General features: G+C 37.4%; 2 protein-coding genes across 2 annotated transcripts in view; one reads left to right on the forward strand and one right to left on the reverse strand.

The window, feature by feature from the left end:
* The window catches only part of LOC120514109 (centromere protein P), a 115,423-nt gene that overhangs the window by 63,715 nt on the left and 34,661 nt on the right, over positions 1-17,047 (forward strand). The window lies entirely within an intron of this gene.
* LOC120513970 (extracellular matrix protein 2-like) overlaps positions 1-17,047 on the reverse strand; it is a 42,283-nt gene that overhangs the window by 10,843 nt on the left and 14,393 nt on the right. The window contains exon 10 of the mRNA XM_039733893.1: positions 16,720-16,919. Coding sequence (XP_039589827.1) covers positions 16,720-16,919 — 200 coding nt within the window. The remainder of the gene's footprint in view (positions 1-16,719; positions 16,920-17,047) is intronic.

A 17,047-nucleotide genomic window follows, 5' to 3' on the forward strand; every position in this document is an offset into this window, starting at 1 on the left:
TAAAAATGTTTCTATTTAGACTATTATAAGCCTCTTTAAGGAAATACTAAAAGGGTGTCAATTCTTGTTTGATCACGTAATTAAGTCCTTGCTGGTCTGTTTGGAGATGAAAAATGCCTTTATGTAGGCATTTTGTCATTGGTCCTCCACTGCAGGAAAAGGAGTGTTCTGCTTTGTACCAAGGTTTGACTTGGCTTATCCAAAATGAGGGTTTTTTTAATACCACTTTTTTCTCTGCAGAGTCATTTTGATGTAGTCATTTTGATGTTTATTTTAGGGGGTTCATAACAGCAAATATCCTGCATACCTTGCTGCTCCTGTGTCTGTTTCAGGGAGTTTAAAAAGAAGAAAGCTAACAGTGTTCAGATAACATAAAAAGAATGCAGTGACTTCTTTCCCCCAAATACATGCCTGAAATCAGAATCACAAAGTACTTTGTATCTTGTAGTTAAACAACATACAGCTAAATTTACTATTTCCCATAATATTTCAGTTGCATGCCCATTCAGGTAGGCCATGTACCTTTACTGATGGTAAAAGATTCTTTCTCTTGAAACAATCTTTACATGTATTTTTCCCATATATTTTCCGTTGTGTTCGTAATAGTGTTCTCTTGCAATGCTCCTAGAAAGAATCTTGTGGATGTTTTTGCAATCCCTTACAATTTCTGTCCTTGAAAGACTCTTTGAATATAAACAGTGCTGGGAAGAATGTGTGGAACCTCTGTTTGTTTTGTTTGAGAGAATTGTTGTCATCTCTGGCTGTGCACCTTTGGAATATTTGGCCTTTTCAGCCTTGTATTTCAGCTTCAGGAAGAAGCTAAAATCTTCACTTCTTTAGTCGTACCATCAGTTAGGAGATGAGGAGTTGGAAGCCTTTCAGACTTCCAAGTTCTCCCTGTTCTTGGACCAGTGGTTTAATGGCTGGGCTGCCACACACGAGCTCTCAGGCTCTCTGTTCTTGCCTGGCAGTTTAGGTCCTAAGTGCCAAAATGCCCTGTCGTCTATCAGTGATGAGACACCATTTCCATACACAGGATATCAAGTGTGATGATGTCTCGGGACATGGACTTTCCAAGTCCCTGCTGACTTCAATTTGTGAGAGGCACTGGCTGTGTAGTTTTACTGGATCTAAAACATAAACTTGCATGCATGTTCCTAAAATGTTCTTTTGGATCTGGTGTGAGGAAGTTCTCTTATGAAACAACCTAAAAATCTGCTCCCACACTTGCATCTGTAGCAAATGGATTGCATATTTCCTTTCAAATAGCCAAAAATTATGATTTCAAAGCATTAAAAGATTGAGGCTGCAATTGGAGTAGTGGCCAATTTGAACTCTTGAAAAACATGTGTTGCTCACAAAGTCCTAGAAAAGTAGTGTTGAAATGTGTCACTGGGGACATATATTGGTTCTATGCGTTAAATCTCCTGAAAACTAGTCCCTTTATGTCAGGAAACCCGAGCTGTGATATTTTTCATTTTAAAGAAAAAAGTCCTTGCTTCATCTTTTCATCTTGCCCTTAAGAAATCATTATTGGCTTTGTAGTTAGGAATGATCATCAAGCTTGACTGTAGGTTTGCATAGGCCAAAGATATGCCAAGGAATGGATCCTAAAAACTGAATTTTATGAAGGTGTGGGGATAGTTATTTCCTGCCTGAGGTTTTGAGTTTCCCAGTAAATAGATGCTGATATGACTCTGTAAAAATGCTCTGACTCTGCAGTGCTTCTCAAAGAACTTATTCAAACTTTCTACATGCTTAAACTTCAAGAATAAGATAATTAAAAGAAAGCCTGAGATCCTAGTGATTTTTCTGAAAATATTGTCATGAAGATTTTATTAAATACCCTTTCAGAAGGTATAGGTACAGCTGTGTAATGGTCCCCCGCTGCCACTTGAGCCTGGCTGTGCTCCCAGGTGCTCTCTGCCAGCTCTCTGGTACCAGCTCTGCCTTTCAGGCTGTTCACTGAGCTGGCTGAACTCACTACACCAGCACAGAACTAATGTGAACAACAAAAAACCCCATCATATGTTTTTTCAAGTGAAGAAACTGAGTCAGTTTGGAGTACCAGAACCAGCACAAAAGTATGGGTGGAACAGCCTGGTTGAGAGGGCTGGAACATTAAATGGAGAGAGACGAAGGAGGAGCAATGGGAGAGCCGTTCCTGACATATTCAAGCTGTTAGGCTTAAGTGTTCTGTTAAATAATCCCCTGAGCAGCTGGTTGTCACTTGGACAAAGCCTGGCTTTGTCCATTCTTGTTTTAAGAGACCAGAACATTGAGAATGAGTTTGACAAAGACTGTGGTGGATTCAAGCTCCATTGTACCTTCTCTATGTCAATCCTTCTTATCCTTGAGCACAAAAAGCTTTTGAGCACCTTCTCCCTGGAACATGTGCCACGCCAAGGTGAAGTGACTGAATATGGAGAGTGCACTTCACATGGAGAGATGCTCTAAGGTGCTTTCCTGAGGTGTGTAACTGTCCAAAGATCACTGCACTGGTTGTTTGGGAGACACTTATCCTCACTAACGTGGTCATCTATACCCAAACTCATATTGCCAAACTACACATGGAGCACAGGCACCTTTTATGCTATTAGTTATAATTTATAAATCATTAAATACAGGTGATGTCACAGTATAATTTAAGATTATTAAAACCATTAATATTTTATGTGGAAAATTCCCATACTTCTGTGATGTGACAATTCTAAACATGAGTTATGAGAAGAAAATGCCTTTCAGTGAGAACAGAAGTTGAGTTGTTAGCGTGGGAAGAGTGCGTAAAGAGACCCAAAAACAAATAACTCTGAATTGCATGGCAGCTGCAAACCAGTCCAGCAATGTGGACTTTGCTGTCTTATCAGTTATGATACTGAAGGAGTTAATACATGAAGTTTTGAAGTTTTAAAAAGACTCTAAATTATATTTAGAAATCGCTCCTGTAACCGATGTACGAATTTCCCATGGCATTATTTCTGAAAAGGAAATGTTTAAATGACCCAGTGGTGGTCTTTGCAGAGGCAAAGAAAAGTCCCTGTGTTCATTAATAACACAAATCATTGCTCTGTGCACAGATTTTGTCCAAAGAAAGGCAAGACCATAACTGTTTTGAAATCCATATTTAAAAATAGTTCTGGTTCTATTAGTCATTGTCCCAGTCCAGAAATAAAAGGAGTTTAACTCTTTATCTACTCCATTGATTTACTTAAATTACTGAAGAAAAACTGGAGGAAGGGTTTTTGTTAGTAAGATTACTGTAGAAATGTCTGTTGACAGAAATAGTCCAATATTGAAGTTGAGCAGTAATAATTAAGAGGATGTTTACAAAATAAGTTGTGTTTACAGAGTATTTGCTTTTTATGGAGAGCTGCTTGACTCTTGTTATTGAGTGATCTATGAGGATTTTTAGGTTGTAGTTCATCTACAGTTCATTCTTTCCTGGGTTGTTTTTAATTACTTTGCTTAAATGTACTTGAAAACCCCCACCAACCTGAATACCAAATTACAGAAAGTTAACATTGAGTTGTTACTGTAAGAGCTGCTATTGTTGTAGAGGAGATTTTCATAGATGGTTATAACTGAGAAAAAGTGTTATGGTCAACTGTAACATTTGTAATCTGACAAGTCTTTGATAGTTAAATAATTCACAATTGCTCTATTTGTTTTTCAGCTCACATGTAGTAAATACAGAAGTATTTCAGCTGCAAGTAAATTTTCAAATGTTCCATTTAAAAAGTGATATTTCTAATTCTAAATTATCTGATATTACTAATCTGCACACAGTGACTGATAACCTTAACTCTTTCTGCTGTTTATATAGAATAGGTATTCAAACTGGACATACCTTGCAGGTTTGGAAGTTCTTCCAGAAGCACTGGGATAATCCACCTAAGGTCCTTATGTCCAGTTATTTCATATTACCAAAAAATAGGGAAAAAGGAAGTTAGAGTGAGTTCTGTGAAATGAAAAGCATCTATAAAGAAAAAGTCCACTTGCAAGCTTCTTGATCCTTCTGGCACCGTGGGTGATACCAGAGTAAAGTGCTGCTTCAGATTAGCCCATCTTAGTACTGAAGAATGATATTAAGGCGACTTGTTACCACTCATATGTTTTTCATCACTGCCTGTATTAGAGCCAAAACTTCTGGCTTAACTCTAGACGTCTAGTGGAAGACTTTATAAAACCTGTAGTTTAATAATAGTTGACATCAGGCCATTGGAAGTACAGTGAGGTCCATTTCAGGTCATTCCTGCTGTGGAATCCCACTTATTTATGATTTCACTAGCCATTATTCTTTTAAAAGTGTGACTTGAATAGAACTATAAAACTTCAGCCAGTGGCAGTGTAAACCAGTAGCCTGCAGTGACCTGCAGGCTGCCAAACCTTTCTAAAGTTAGAAAATTAGGACTTTATTGTGCAGCTATGTATAAATTTTAGCTCTGCTTTCAGGAGGCAGTGATCTGGCTGGGGATAGTGGTTCAAGAATGTAAACTGTATATCAGATTTTTATCAGTATAACTAATTTCTGTGTCTTGTGTGTGGGAAATAAAACATATCTATTAATGAAAATAGAAACAATATTTGCAGTATTCTGTGATTTGAGAGTTTAAAATCAAGTCTTTGAGAATGTGCCCTGTTACAAAGTTAGTACTGACAGGCACATCACAATATTTAGAAACTGGATTATTCTTTGTTTACCTTTCATAGGCCTTTGTTTATGTAAACTTGAAAAATGTTTAATTAATGGAGTTTACCTAAAGCAAGTTTCATAGTCAGGGAAGCACTTTGTGTCTTTGAATTTCCAGTACATTATACCCAGTTCTGTGCACATCTGACTTTGTCTGTTTCTTTAATTAGCTGTTTTCTGTGTTAAAAGTCTGGTCTTGCTTTGGAAAAAAAAAAAAGCCTGGAAATTTTACTTGGGATTTTTTTTTTTTTATTATACGTGTAATGTGCTGTTTGCAAAATGCCTGTATGTTGCATAATAGCTATTTTGTCTACTTTAGTTTCTTAAGGGAAAAAAAGATTCTATGCCAAAACTTAAAACTTTAGGGCTGTGATATCAACCAAGACAAGACTTGTGTTACCTGCAGCATTGCTTTTGATGTGTTCCAGTTCCAGTAGCACAGATGGATCATGATAAAGAGTCTCCCTATCACTTTTCCCAAGGAGTAGAATTACAGTTTCAAAAGCAATCACGTTCCCACAGAAAAATCTGAAGGGTGATCTTAAGCTTTTTTGAAATCTCAAATTGCATATATCTGCATTCTCTTGCCTGCTTGTAGAAACCAAAGCTTCCTAAGCAAACACTCCCCTGTGTTTTGGATAGCTTGGTTTGGATGGGTTTACTTGAGGAAATTAGTATTAAATTGCTGTTTTAAAAAACCCTCCAACATTTTCTTGGCTGTTCAATAGAAGGGAGCAGGGCCTGAGGGTTGTGATATAAATGTACTGGTTTCTTTTTTCACTTCATTCAGTAGCAAAGTGTTGAATCAGCAGTTTCAGCTCACCCTGGTTTTGCAGCAAACTATTTTTGAGGTTTAGTAACATCTCAATTTTGGATGGATACTCTGGGGTTTTATTATTATTTTCTCTTTTTAGTTGCTTCTGGTGGTAGGAACACATTCCTCTGTGTATAAAGTTTGTCATAGCCAATTACATAGTGAAGGTGATACACAAAGTGGTAGCATCTGGAAAAAAATACAACAATCTTACCTTTAACTGGATTATCCATCAATTTTGTCCTGTATATAGTATTAGTAGGGCAGAAATAAATATAGCTCATATGCTGTTCTTGTAATGCAACTGTTTAATATCTCAAGACATGGATCCACTATTTTGGTGTGAATATAATTGCAATCTAGGATAAAATGCCCAGAAATCACCTCAGGTCTCTTGACTACTCAGTTCTCAACTTCAGATGTTACTCTTGACAGCAGTACTTAAAACTTAACCAGTGCTTCTCAATCTAATTTATTAGCCTGTTCATTTAAACATTTGCAGCACATTTTCGATGTCTCAAGTTTTTAATGCATGTTATTGAGGTTTTAATGAAGAGAGATACTTAAAATAGTAGTCTGAAGGTATTTTCTTTGCAAGCAAATGTTGGTGTGTTTTCCAAACAAAGATTAAATAACTAATAGATTATATCAGGTCAGACTGTTTGCTCAGAACTTTTCAGTGATTTCTGTTTCCACCAATGAGACAATTGGTTGGAAGTTAGAATTCTGTCTTGCCTTAAAATACTTATGTAACATTTATGAGTAATGGAGATTGATTTTTGAGCAAAGAATAGAAGTATATCCAACACATATGTGGTTCAGAATACTGTCTCACTATAGTGAACTATGCAGATGAAAAAGAATTTGAATGGTGTTTTCTATTTGAAATTATCTCGTCAGTGATACAAACTGCTACCTTTCATTTCTTTTTGAAAATGACTGTATTTTGCATCACTTGATATGTCTGAGAGAGCAAACATATGCTGCCATATGTGTTTAATGCTACCATTGCAATCTCTGTTTTAAGCCAGTCTTGTATACATTTGTTATTCTAGAGCAAACTAAGTACTTTTTCATTTACTAGCACTGTTTATAAATGTGGTTTACATAATGTGAAGAATCTAACATCAACTGCACAAAGCTGCCTTGGAGCCTGCCCATCACATTTTAATAACATGACATATTCATTTCGTGCTCGCAACCGGTCCATGTGCGGTGTGGTCACATATTTTGGTTTTAGCTAAATTTTGGCTCCTCTCAGGCTGGACTACACCATTTACCCAGCTGCGTATACAAAATCTGCCCTTCAGCTTCTTGTAGTTCAGTTTGATTCTTCAGTATCTATACATAAATATATTAATTTTATTTTTTTTTATCATCACACATGAATCAACTTTTGCTTGTTAATAGTTTTTGGTATGTTTTTGGCAGCTGACTTAAAAACTGCATCAAAATACAGTTTCCTTTGCAGTAAAAGTCCTCAGTCCCTGATGTTTGTTAGCAACACAGCAATATTGCAGGGTGGGTCATAACTTGCAATATTGAGAGCCTGTGTACAAAAAGAGCCATAAAGTCAAGTGTAAATGTCTGTACATCCATGGGGATTCTAGGCTCATCATGGCTTTTATGGATGCAAGGATGTGCTGACCTGGAATGACTGGAGAGGAAAAACATCAGCTGAAGGGTTTTTCACCCTTGCAGACAGTTTCTGTTGCCTCTGGAACATCACGTAACTTTGTTCTGTCTTAGGCTACAGATTAATACGATTTCCTCAGTGTGGGAATGCCAATTTCAGAAGCTTCCACCTTGCTTATTCCCACCTTGATGCTCTTCTCCTTGGTCCTGTGGAAATGTTTGTGCACCAGACTGGGTAAGGAAGCTGCATTGCCTGGTCACTGAAGGTCTTGAAATTAGTTTGGGTGTCAGCGCTCTTCTTGGTCCTGTGGAAAGGTTTGTGCACCAAACTGGGTTAGGAAGCTGCATTGCCTGGTCACTGAAGGTCTTGAAATTAGTTTGGGTGTCAGTACATGTCAATTGTCGGTCGTGCTTGTGATGCTGCTCGCAGGTTTGGATAATGTGACATGGCATTTTTATGCAATATGGGTATTTATCTGCCTTAGAGACATTGAAAACACTAACATTCTTTCACGGAAAATCAAACAGTAGTTAAAATCAAAAACTCTGCAACCAGTGCCAAACTACTGAATCACTCCAACAATAAGTTCTAATGGAAAATTTTCTGTTCCAGAGTACAAGCTGGACTGAGAACAACATTTCCTCATAGGGTATCAAGCATTTGCTCTGCTAAAGTTCAACAATGCCTTAAAAAACCCCAAATCTTGATCACCTGCAAATGCTGAATTTCCCCCATTTTCCCTTAGGTTTTACCAATGAGGATGGACAGTATGGAATGTAAATGATTTCATGTTCTTAGACAGCCTTTGGGTAGATTCCTATTGTTCGGAACAGAAAGACAACGTTTAAAGTGAGGACTGTCATCAAGTTCCAGTGAGTTGTTAGTTTTAAGAAAAAAGAAGTGTGGCCATCTAGTCCAGAAAAAAATATTTAAAGCATGTTAGAGTGAAAAGCGAATATAATTTAATTTGGAATTCACTTTTCCAAACTTTAGTTATCAACAAAATTAATTTATATTAATTAAAAATTCAAAGGCCCAAAAGAAGATGACTTCAACTCAGTTTGTGATTGACTGCTAGAAGTGGAAACAGTGAATATCACATTCCTGAGACAGTAATTAACTACAATTTTCACTTCTTTGTCTAATGAAGAACCCGGATCTGTAATGTTTGCATGTACTTTGAGCACAGCTGTTTTGTAGATGGAAAGAGTAACAAGGTCTCTAGGAAGGTCTCCAAACTCAATTTGTTTGCAAGTTTTGAAGCACACAATTTTTCACTTTGGAATAGTAGAAATGAAATAATTTATTTCATTACTAATCATTGGTATCATTACTAATAACGAGGAAGGTATACTCTGATTCAAGTAGTGAGTTCCCCGTCATATTAATTAACTCAGCCTGTGTTCAGATGAGTGTTTTTGTCCGTGGGAATTTTCTGGGAGGGCTTCATTTGTTTCTCATCAACACAAAAGCAGTAAATCTGTCAGGCAGGGCTAGATCTAGTTCTAAATAATCCCAAGAAACTGGGAGCCTTCTGAAAAAGTCTGATTTACTTTTAGCTAATGACTACTGCTACAGTTTTAGTATTACTTTCTCATAATTATGCTAATTTTAAATTCTAGGTAATGTGTAATCTATATTATGTTCCAGTGGGCATTTTTTAAAAGGCAATTAAATTTGCTTTAATCATTTCTATACCATAAAGTGTTTTGTTGATTTTTAGCATTCATTTTTTTCCCCTTTCAGCTGTAGGGGAAAATCACAAATAAGTCCTATCACTATTTTTTTTTTTAACTGAAAAATGAAAAAAAGAGGAAGATAAAGACTCCTAAATGAAGCCAAAAGATCATGTAGAAACTAGCAGAGAAGGGTTGTCAGACCAATGTCCTAATACACTATTTCCAAAGGTATTTGTTTGCAAATACAGGAGTGTGTTAGTTAAGAAGCTTGGTTCCCTGGGTGGGTTTGCACTGCTTTTTGTCAGAGACAGAAATCCACTGGATGACAGAAGCTCCTTTTACCACTCAGTGGAAATATTTATGTAAATTGAAAGAAAACATATGTCATAATTGCATATTAACTTGTGGTATGGAAAAAGAGGTCTTTTTTGTAGAGCAATTTGTAAATGAGACTATATTATTTTCTTCTTGAACACTTGTGTTCTACAAAGAATGATTTCTATTTGGTTTTACCACAGCAGAACAAAGGAGCCTTGACTTTAGAAAGTAACTTACTAACGAATAACTTTTATTTTGTTCAATAAGCAATTTCATAGAATGGTTTGGGTTTAAAAGGATCATCCAGTTCCAACCCCCTGCCATGGGCATTTCTCAGCATTTAATTCATACTGTGACTATACTTTTGCTTCATGATTATTAGAATTTCTATTTTTTCCAATTCATGCATAAGATATACGTCTCCTCTCATAAAACCAGAGGATGTTCTTTGCTCAGGTTGGAAAGAAATTCAGCTAAAATGGGAATTAATCACTCTTTCTGTCATTTAAGGTTTTACTCAAAATAGCCTTCAAAATAAATACAGAATACAGGCAATGCAGATTAATTTGAACCTGTATGTTGTCAAGAAAGAGAGTAATTCTTTTGATGTTTCCAATGCTAAAACTAGACCAACACTAAAGAAACCTGTGGGTGGCAAGTTCAAAACAGAAGGAAATACTTCATGAAACATTTATAGTTCAGCTGAAATGTGCAAGAAAGTGAAGTAGATTTTAATGTTTCATATAGACCCAAAAAGTAATTGGTCTAATTGAAAGAGGAAAACTCTTGCTTCCTGAGTTCTTTGTAATGACAGCCAAAGTGAGCTGGAAAAAAGGAGAGTTTTCCCTGGAAGACTTGTAGTGAATAACCTGAGTAAGTCCAGAGCCATCCTGCATTAGAAGGAAGCCATAGATGTTTATATGGAACTGTCAGTGAAAAGGGGGTGAGAACCACAAAATGTTCCCAAGGGCTGCCATTCCCTGTCAGTTTTTAAGGAACAGAATTTGTGAGGCCAGAGGATGAGAAGTATGCAAAGCCAAATTTCAGGGGTTTGGAGAAATTGCTGTGACAAAAATAAGTATGTTTTAATCCTTTTTCCTAATTTTAATCCTTTAAAAATACCATTACATAACTCACTTAGAAGATTCTTGTCTTTGTTGATAGTGTTGTTGAAGATCTAATATTTCCACAGCTGTGTTCAGTATTGCTCCTTTGAGAAAAATATCTGTCTTGTGGAAAAAATAAGTCAGCTTTTATGCATTACTATCATATGAAAAATTCTCACAGAGAAACATAGATTTTTTTCAGTAATATTGCATGGAAAACCTACAGATTTCTGTGTATGTGTTCATAATACTGCACACTTGAAATGAAAGATCTTTTCACTGAATTAACAGAATTGCTTCAAAGTACTTTGTAAGAAACAATGCTGGTCTGAATAACTCACTTTATCAAAGTTACATTAATATAAATAACAGTCTTAAATAGAAGTAATAAATCAGAAGTTTGCATTCAATAACTGTGTGGAAATCTGCATCCTGCACAAAGAACTAAAAACCAAACAAATGGAAATTCTACCAAACTGCAGTAATTGTTTACTCAGTGGCTGTAGGAAGTTCCTTACATAACAGACTATTAGAGAAGAAATTACAAGGTAAATGGTTTTTAAGATGAACCTTTTAAATAATCCAACTCTGAATGCTTTAATTTACTTTAATCCTTAAATCCTTGGGGAAAAAAAGACTATTTATTGAATGGAGCCAGGATGGCTCAAGCAGACTGGAAGATTATTGCTGGGGGGATTCTCTCAACTCTTGAGTGTTTTGTTCACTTGTAGAGACTACAGGGAATGTTTGTGTGGCTGCAAAGCCACAGGAATGGACATGGAGCCCTGGGCAGGGACATCACTGGCCTTTATGGGAGAGTGAATAGCACAGCCTCTGTACCTCCCAAACACCAGGTGATTTTTTTAAGTCCAGCCTAAGTTTGTTGGACTTTATCATAAATAATCAGGCATGTCCCCCAGCTGCCTTGCTCCTAATAGCCAGAATAGTTTTGTATGCTAAAAGAAAATAGCTATCAGAACTAGGAAACAGAATGTTAACGTTACAAATAGTTTTGTATAGTTATCAGAACTAGGAAACAGAATGTTAACGTTTTTCTACCAAAAATTTGTGCTTTTACTGAAAGAAATCGATGAACTTTAAAGCTCTTTCAAGTCAGAGCTTTATAAACAGTTACATCACTGCAAGAAAATAAACAGTTTATCATTTGTGTCATGTGGTAATACCACCGTTAACTGGTGGAAACTCTCCTGAGAAAACATTTTCTCATTTAAGTACTATGTTTATATTCCAATTTATACAATTTTCAGACAAGTCTACAGACAGAAAAATAGTAAAATTACAAGTAAATACTACCAAAATAATTTTACACAATATCCCTGATAACTTTCTGCATGAAGCAATTTGTAGAGAATAAGTCTGCCAACTGTAGGTTTGCAGACCAATACAATTTCTGGTGTTCTGGAAGGTTCCTCAGGAAGCTTCCAAATCTCCCCTCAGTTGGAAGTGTAACCCCAAGGACTTCAACCAACCAAGGTCAAAACAACAAAGACCTTGAGGTACCAACATCTGATACAACTTCTACACCACCTCTCCTCCCTGAAGTCACGGATCAGGTTTTGGAAGACCAAACTTCAGGTCAAGTCAGTGCTCTAAGGGGTCAGAACCACACCATGTCCACCTTGTAGAACATCCCAACCACAGAGGTGAAGCCAGCCATTTGGAAAGAGTGAATGTTTTTAAAGAGATTTCTTTTAAAGCTGGTTTTGGCTGCAGGAAGCATTTAAAGGCTTAGTGAACTGTGTAACCAACCCTCATCTGGAAGAAGCCCTGCATAACAGATTCACTGTCTTCTTGTAAAGTGAAAAAGGTACAAACATCCATGTAAAAAGATTTATAATAATATGTTGGACTCGCTCAGGAGACACACATTTCTGTTTCCTAATGAACAAAAGAGATCCCTGCTTTTATTTCATCTTTAGTAACATGACCCCTCTCTTACAGTTAGCTACCCAAACTCTATTTCAAGGCTTTAATTTTACTTCTCTTGGCACACTGAACACCATTTTAAATGGGGAAAAAACAGCAGACATGTGAAATAAGAGCTCTGATTTAAAGATGTCAACAACTGCTGTTCAGTCTCAAGGCCCCAAAGTATTGTGGAAAAATGTTGGAACACTTTTTCCATCTAAAAGTAGTGAAGACGTCACTTAAAAACCTCTAAAATGTATTAAACAGATCTCCTTTTCCACATTAAGAAACAATCATATGATCAAAATGAATCTAGCTTTTTATTTTCCCAATAAATTAACATCCCACTCCTAAGTTTTGTACCAATTCAGGTACCAAGAAGCTATGTTCAAATGCCTGCAAGTATAATTTCAACAATTTTGTTACATCTGCTATAATGAAATTCAATGGAAATATAGTGTTTAATGTTCCAAATAACCAGGTTACGAACTCTCATTACAGATGCAATGTTCCTTGCTAACAGACACCCTGTTCTACATTAAAATTCCATCAGGAGAGACCCATAAAGACACAGCACTGTTCTTTTATTTTCAATTTAAGAAGTGAAGAGAGAACATCAAGCAGAGCTCTTCGTAAAAATCTTCCAGTCTACATGATGCAAGAGTTACTGGGTCTCTAAATTACCTTTAAGAACACATTCCGCACCATTGTGTGTCTCTGAAAGAATGTACAGACTTGAGTACTGCATAGGACATTTTGACCACCCTAGAAACCAATTAACAGTAAATTATCATCCCTTTTATGATACTGAAATACTCTAGTTAGTAAAGCAAAAGTAAACCAATAGATTCATTATCTCTATGGTGTGAATTTTTTCACACAGTAAATGTGCTTCTCTAAACTGGCTAATGTTTGATCAGTCTTAAAAGGATCCCAGAATATTCAGAGTTGGAAGGGATCCATGAGGATCATTGATCCAATCCCTGGACCAGCACAGACACCCCAACAATCCCACCTTGTGCCTGGGAGTGTTGTCCAAACATTTCTGGAGCTCTGGCAGCCTTGGGGCAGTGACCTTTCCCTGGGGAGCCTGGGCAGTGCCCAGCACCCACCTTCCTGATACCAACCTAAACATTCCCTGACACAGCTCCAGCCACTCCCTTGGCAATGGTAGAAAAAAGCCAAATTACCTCAGGGTGAATCTCAAAGCTAAATGAAACATCTGTCCCAAAACCACAGCTTTACTTTGCTTCAAGGAAAATGGAAGCGAAGGAAGCCCAGAAACAGCAATGTCTTTTCTCTGTAGAAATGCCACTGTCAAAGCTGGGGAACTGGCCTAGCTGGGCTCTGATCTGGGCCAGGACAGTTCTGTGTGTGCATTTCCCATGGAGCCCAGCCTCATCCTTCCTCATCCTGCCTAACTGCTGCTGGACAGAATCTTCCACATTTCCAGAAGTATTCACTGACTTTATCAGCCTGTGAACAGTTCATAAAGTTTCCCAACACACGATCTGGTCATTGCTCTGGAGTTCCTTGGAGCAGCACACGACTGCCTCTGCTCTGCAGTCACGTCTGATAAATATTCCCACAGTGGGGTGTCACAGGATAATACAGGATAATAATGGGAATAATAATAATACAGGATAAAAAGGGGAATCTCATTTGAACAGAGAGACAGATGGGCTGGAAGCTGAGGGCATCTTCACCCCTTGCCATGGCCCAGTAGCTGAACACTGTTTAATGAGCCCACAAAGCTCACATGAACCCTCCCATTTCAGGCCCTCACTAAAACCAGCAGCAGAGTTTGAGCTGTATTTCCTACAGGTCTGTCCTTCATTGATGCTTCTCTGTGGGAATCCAGAGGGCTACACCCAAAATCACCTATCCTGGTGATTAAAACCAGCAATTTTCACTTATTTGTATTCGGGAGTTCTATGGGTAATAAGGTTTATCTGGGCCATTGACTTCAAAGCTCTATATTCAGAAACTGCAATTGTTTCAGCTTGGGAAATGTTGTGCATTACAATTAATTTGAAGACCATATTAATGTCAAGAAAAAGGAATAATGTCTCTTCCCCAGACTGCAGCTTCCTTCGTAAACATTTCTTTCTTTTTTTTTTTTCCTACAAGAGCATAAATTATGCAAAACTATTCTGGCTATTAGGAGCAAGGCAATCGGAGGAAATGTCTGATTATGATAAGGTCCAACAAACTTAGGCTGAACTCAAAATGTAAGCATGGTGGATATTTCAGAATCGAAATTCAGAAATTACATCAACCACTCTTTGTAGTGTTACTGTAAGAGTGAATTCACTGAGTGAAATTCACTTTGTCACAGGTAAATAGAAAGCAAGTGGTCACACAGCAACTCCTTTTCGAGGCAAAGTTGAGTGATTTATAGCTTTGTCGTGGAAGGATCTCTATTCAATTGAAATGGAAAGAGGAGAAGGATAGGTAATGTGAACTCAACATTTTTGGGGTCTCAGAGACTCAAATAGCTTCAACATATGGGCATTAATAATGAAAATTTCATTTTGGGATGTATTTGATGCCTTTATTTTTCTGAGGGTTTTGTGTAGTTTTTGTTGAGTTTTTTTTCCTAAGCTCTTTTACCTTGCTTAGAGAAAACATTGCCTCTAATTGTTCCTTCAAATTCAGAAAGCTACCCAAGCTTCCATGGAAGCAACATTATTTTTTTGGAGACCTCCACAGTTTTTATCATACCAGAAGTGCCTGTCCCTGGCTCCGGCAAATCCTCCAAGTTCCATCAGCATTTACTCAGGAAAAACAACATCTTCTATACCTTTTTGTATTAATTTGGTGATAACCAAAGGATGTCTTCTGTACCATTTCAATTTATAATGAGATTTAGCAAGTCTTGTCAAAATTCTCATGTGGGATACTTGAGCCAACAATACAGGTCAGAAATTGGAAATCTAATGGAGATTCTAAACCCCCAAAAATCCTCTTATACCACAAAGCATTGTGGTTTTGGAATTGGTGTGGCTATTGAATCCTAACCTCTCCTATTCTGGTCTCTTACTTACTGTAAAATATCTTTCCCTCTTGTAGTTTCAACATTCACACCTTGTATTCAGATCTGTTTACCTGGCATTTGTCTCTGGCTGGGTTACTGAAAACGTCATATTCAGGGTTTTGCTGTACTGTAAGCAGTTTCCTCTCTGAAATGTTTTTAAAATTCTGATGGGACATCTCTGCAGTCTTAGAAAGTTGCAGCAGGTTCACTCTTGAATGTATCTGTGAATAGAAGTCAGCTACATCTGTGTGTGGAGAACATGCTGTGCATGTCCCAGATCCCATTGCCTGGCAGAAATGTTACAGAAATGTCAAAGCAGTTCTCATCAGGGACTTGCCATGAAGGCTCTCCCAGCCTTCTCTCCAGCAACTTGCAGCCGGAGATGGAGCCCAGCGTAGCAATGAGAGCAGCAGGGGAAGCTGCCTGATCTGGACCTGACAGATTTCGACACCTGAGGTACAGGTGAGCCGCTGGGGACACAATGAGAAATAACATATCGAGTGCTGAACAGATTGTTTGTTTGATATACATGGAAAGGGAAAAAAAAAAAAGGAAAAAAAAAAGAAAAACACACACAAAAAAAACCCCAAACTGTGATATTCCATAAGCATAAGTTGTACACCTGTGGATATTGTCAATATTCTAGAGATATAAATATAATGGTTTCTGATTATATGTAATGTAAGTTTGGGTTATGAATCAGTAGAAGAGTCTGATGGTCTATAATGCAAGTTTGGGCAATGAATCAAAGTAACTTGTAATTAAAAGAAAAGGGGGAATTGTGGTTAGATAAAAGGTAGGAGAATAGAGACAGTGGTGAAGGTAATCTGGCCCTTAAGGAGTTACAGCTGTGCTAATTATAAAGCATTAAGAACAAGCCTGCTTTTAATAGGCCACAGCTGGATCCAGTTAAGAGGGGTATTATAAAAGAGCAGGTTGGCTGGTCCAGAGGAGATGATGGAGTTTGTTGCCTGTGCTGAGAAGAAGGAGTCAGTGCTGTGAGGAGCTGCCCCCAAGAAACCACCGAGAAGGTATGGAACCTTTCTGATAGGATAACAACACTGCATTGCTAGAATGGTCATAGCTCAAGGATTTTTATCTTTTATGTACAATTTTTACAGTTGATGGTACCACTTAAAATGTTTTAAATTCAGTTAAATAAGATAGGACCAAGCTGAGGATTTAGTTATATTCATAAATCCTAAAATCTGATCTTACAGAGGGTGTGCCTGGAGGCACAGTTTGACCTGTGGTGTTTAAGCAGACTAGTGTTACTAGAAATAAAAATAGATGTCATAACCTTAAGCTTCAATTTTTACATTTAATGGTTTTATAATGAAACAATATGAAGAAACACACTGGTACCTTACTTCAGTACATAATATACAGTATCATATTTATGGTAGTAGGAAATGTTTAAATCAGAAATAAGCAGACCAGTGAGTAGAGAGAATAAATAAAACTGCATTTCTAGAGATGGGGGTTGCAATGCAGAATTGGGGCATTTATTTGGTCTTCTGTGGTTTAAGAACAACACTGCAATAGGATCTTATGCATGAAAATGAATGTGGGGAGAGCTTCCTTGTGTTGATGTAGTTGTTTTCAAGGTGAACATGTTCCAGGTGGGAATCCTCATGCTCCTCCTCACTGTGGTCATGCTCGTCCTCGTGGTGGCTCTGAGTCCTGCAGATGCGTTCTGGGGGCACTGTCCTGTGACACAGGGGAGGGATCATGTTCTAATCATTCCAGATAACTCTTAACTTCATCACTTATTTTAGAGTTGCTGTCTATTTAGATATTTGAAAATGTTAACTTTATCAGTACATTAAATTTTCTCA

This window comes from Passer montanus, unplaced genomic scaffold, assembly GCF_014805655.1.
Source record: "Passer montanus isolate IOZ18808 unplaced genomic scaffold, ASM1480565v1 scaffold9, whole genome shotgun sequence".
NCBI classification, from domain to species: domain Eukaryota; kingdom Metazoa; phylum Chordata; class Aves; order Passeriformes; family Passeridae; genus Passer; species Passer montanus.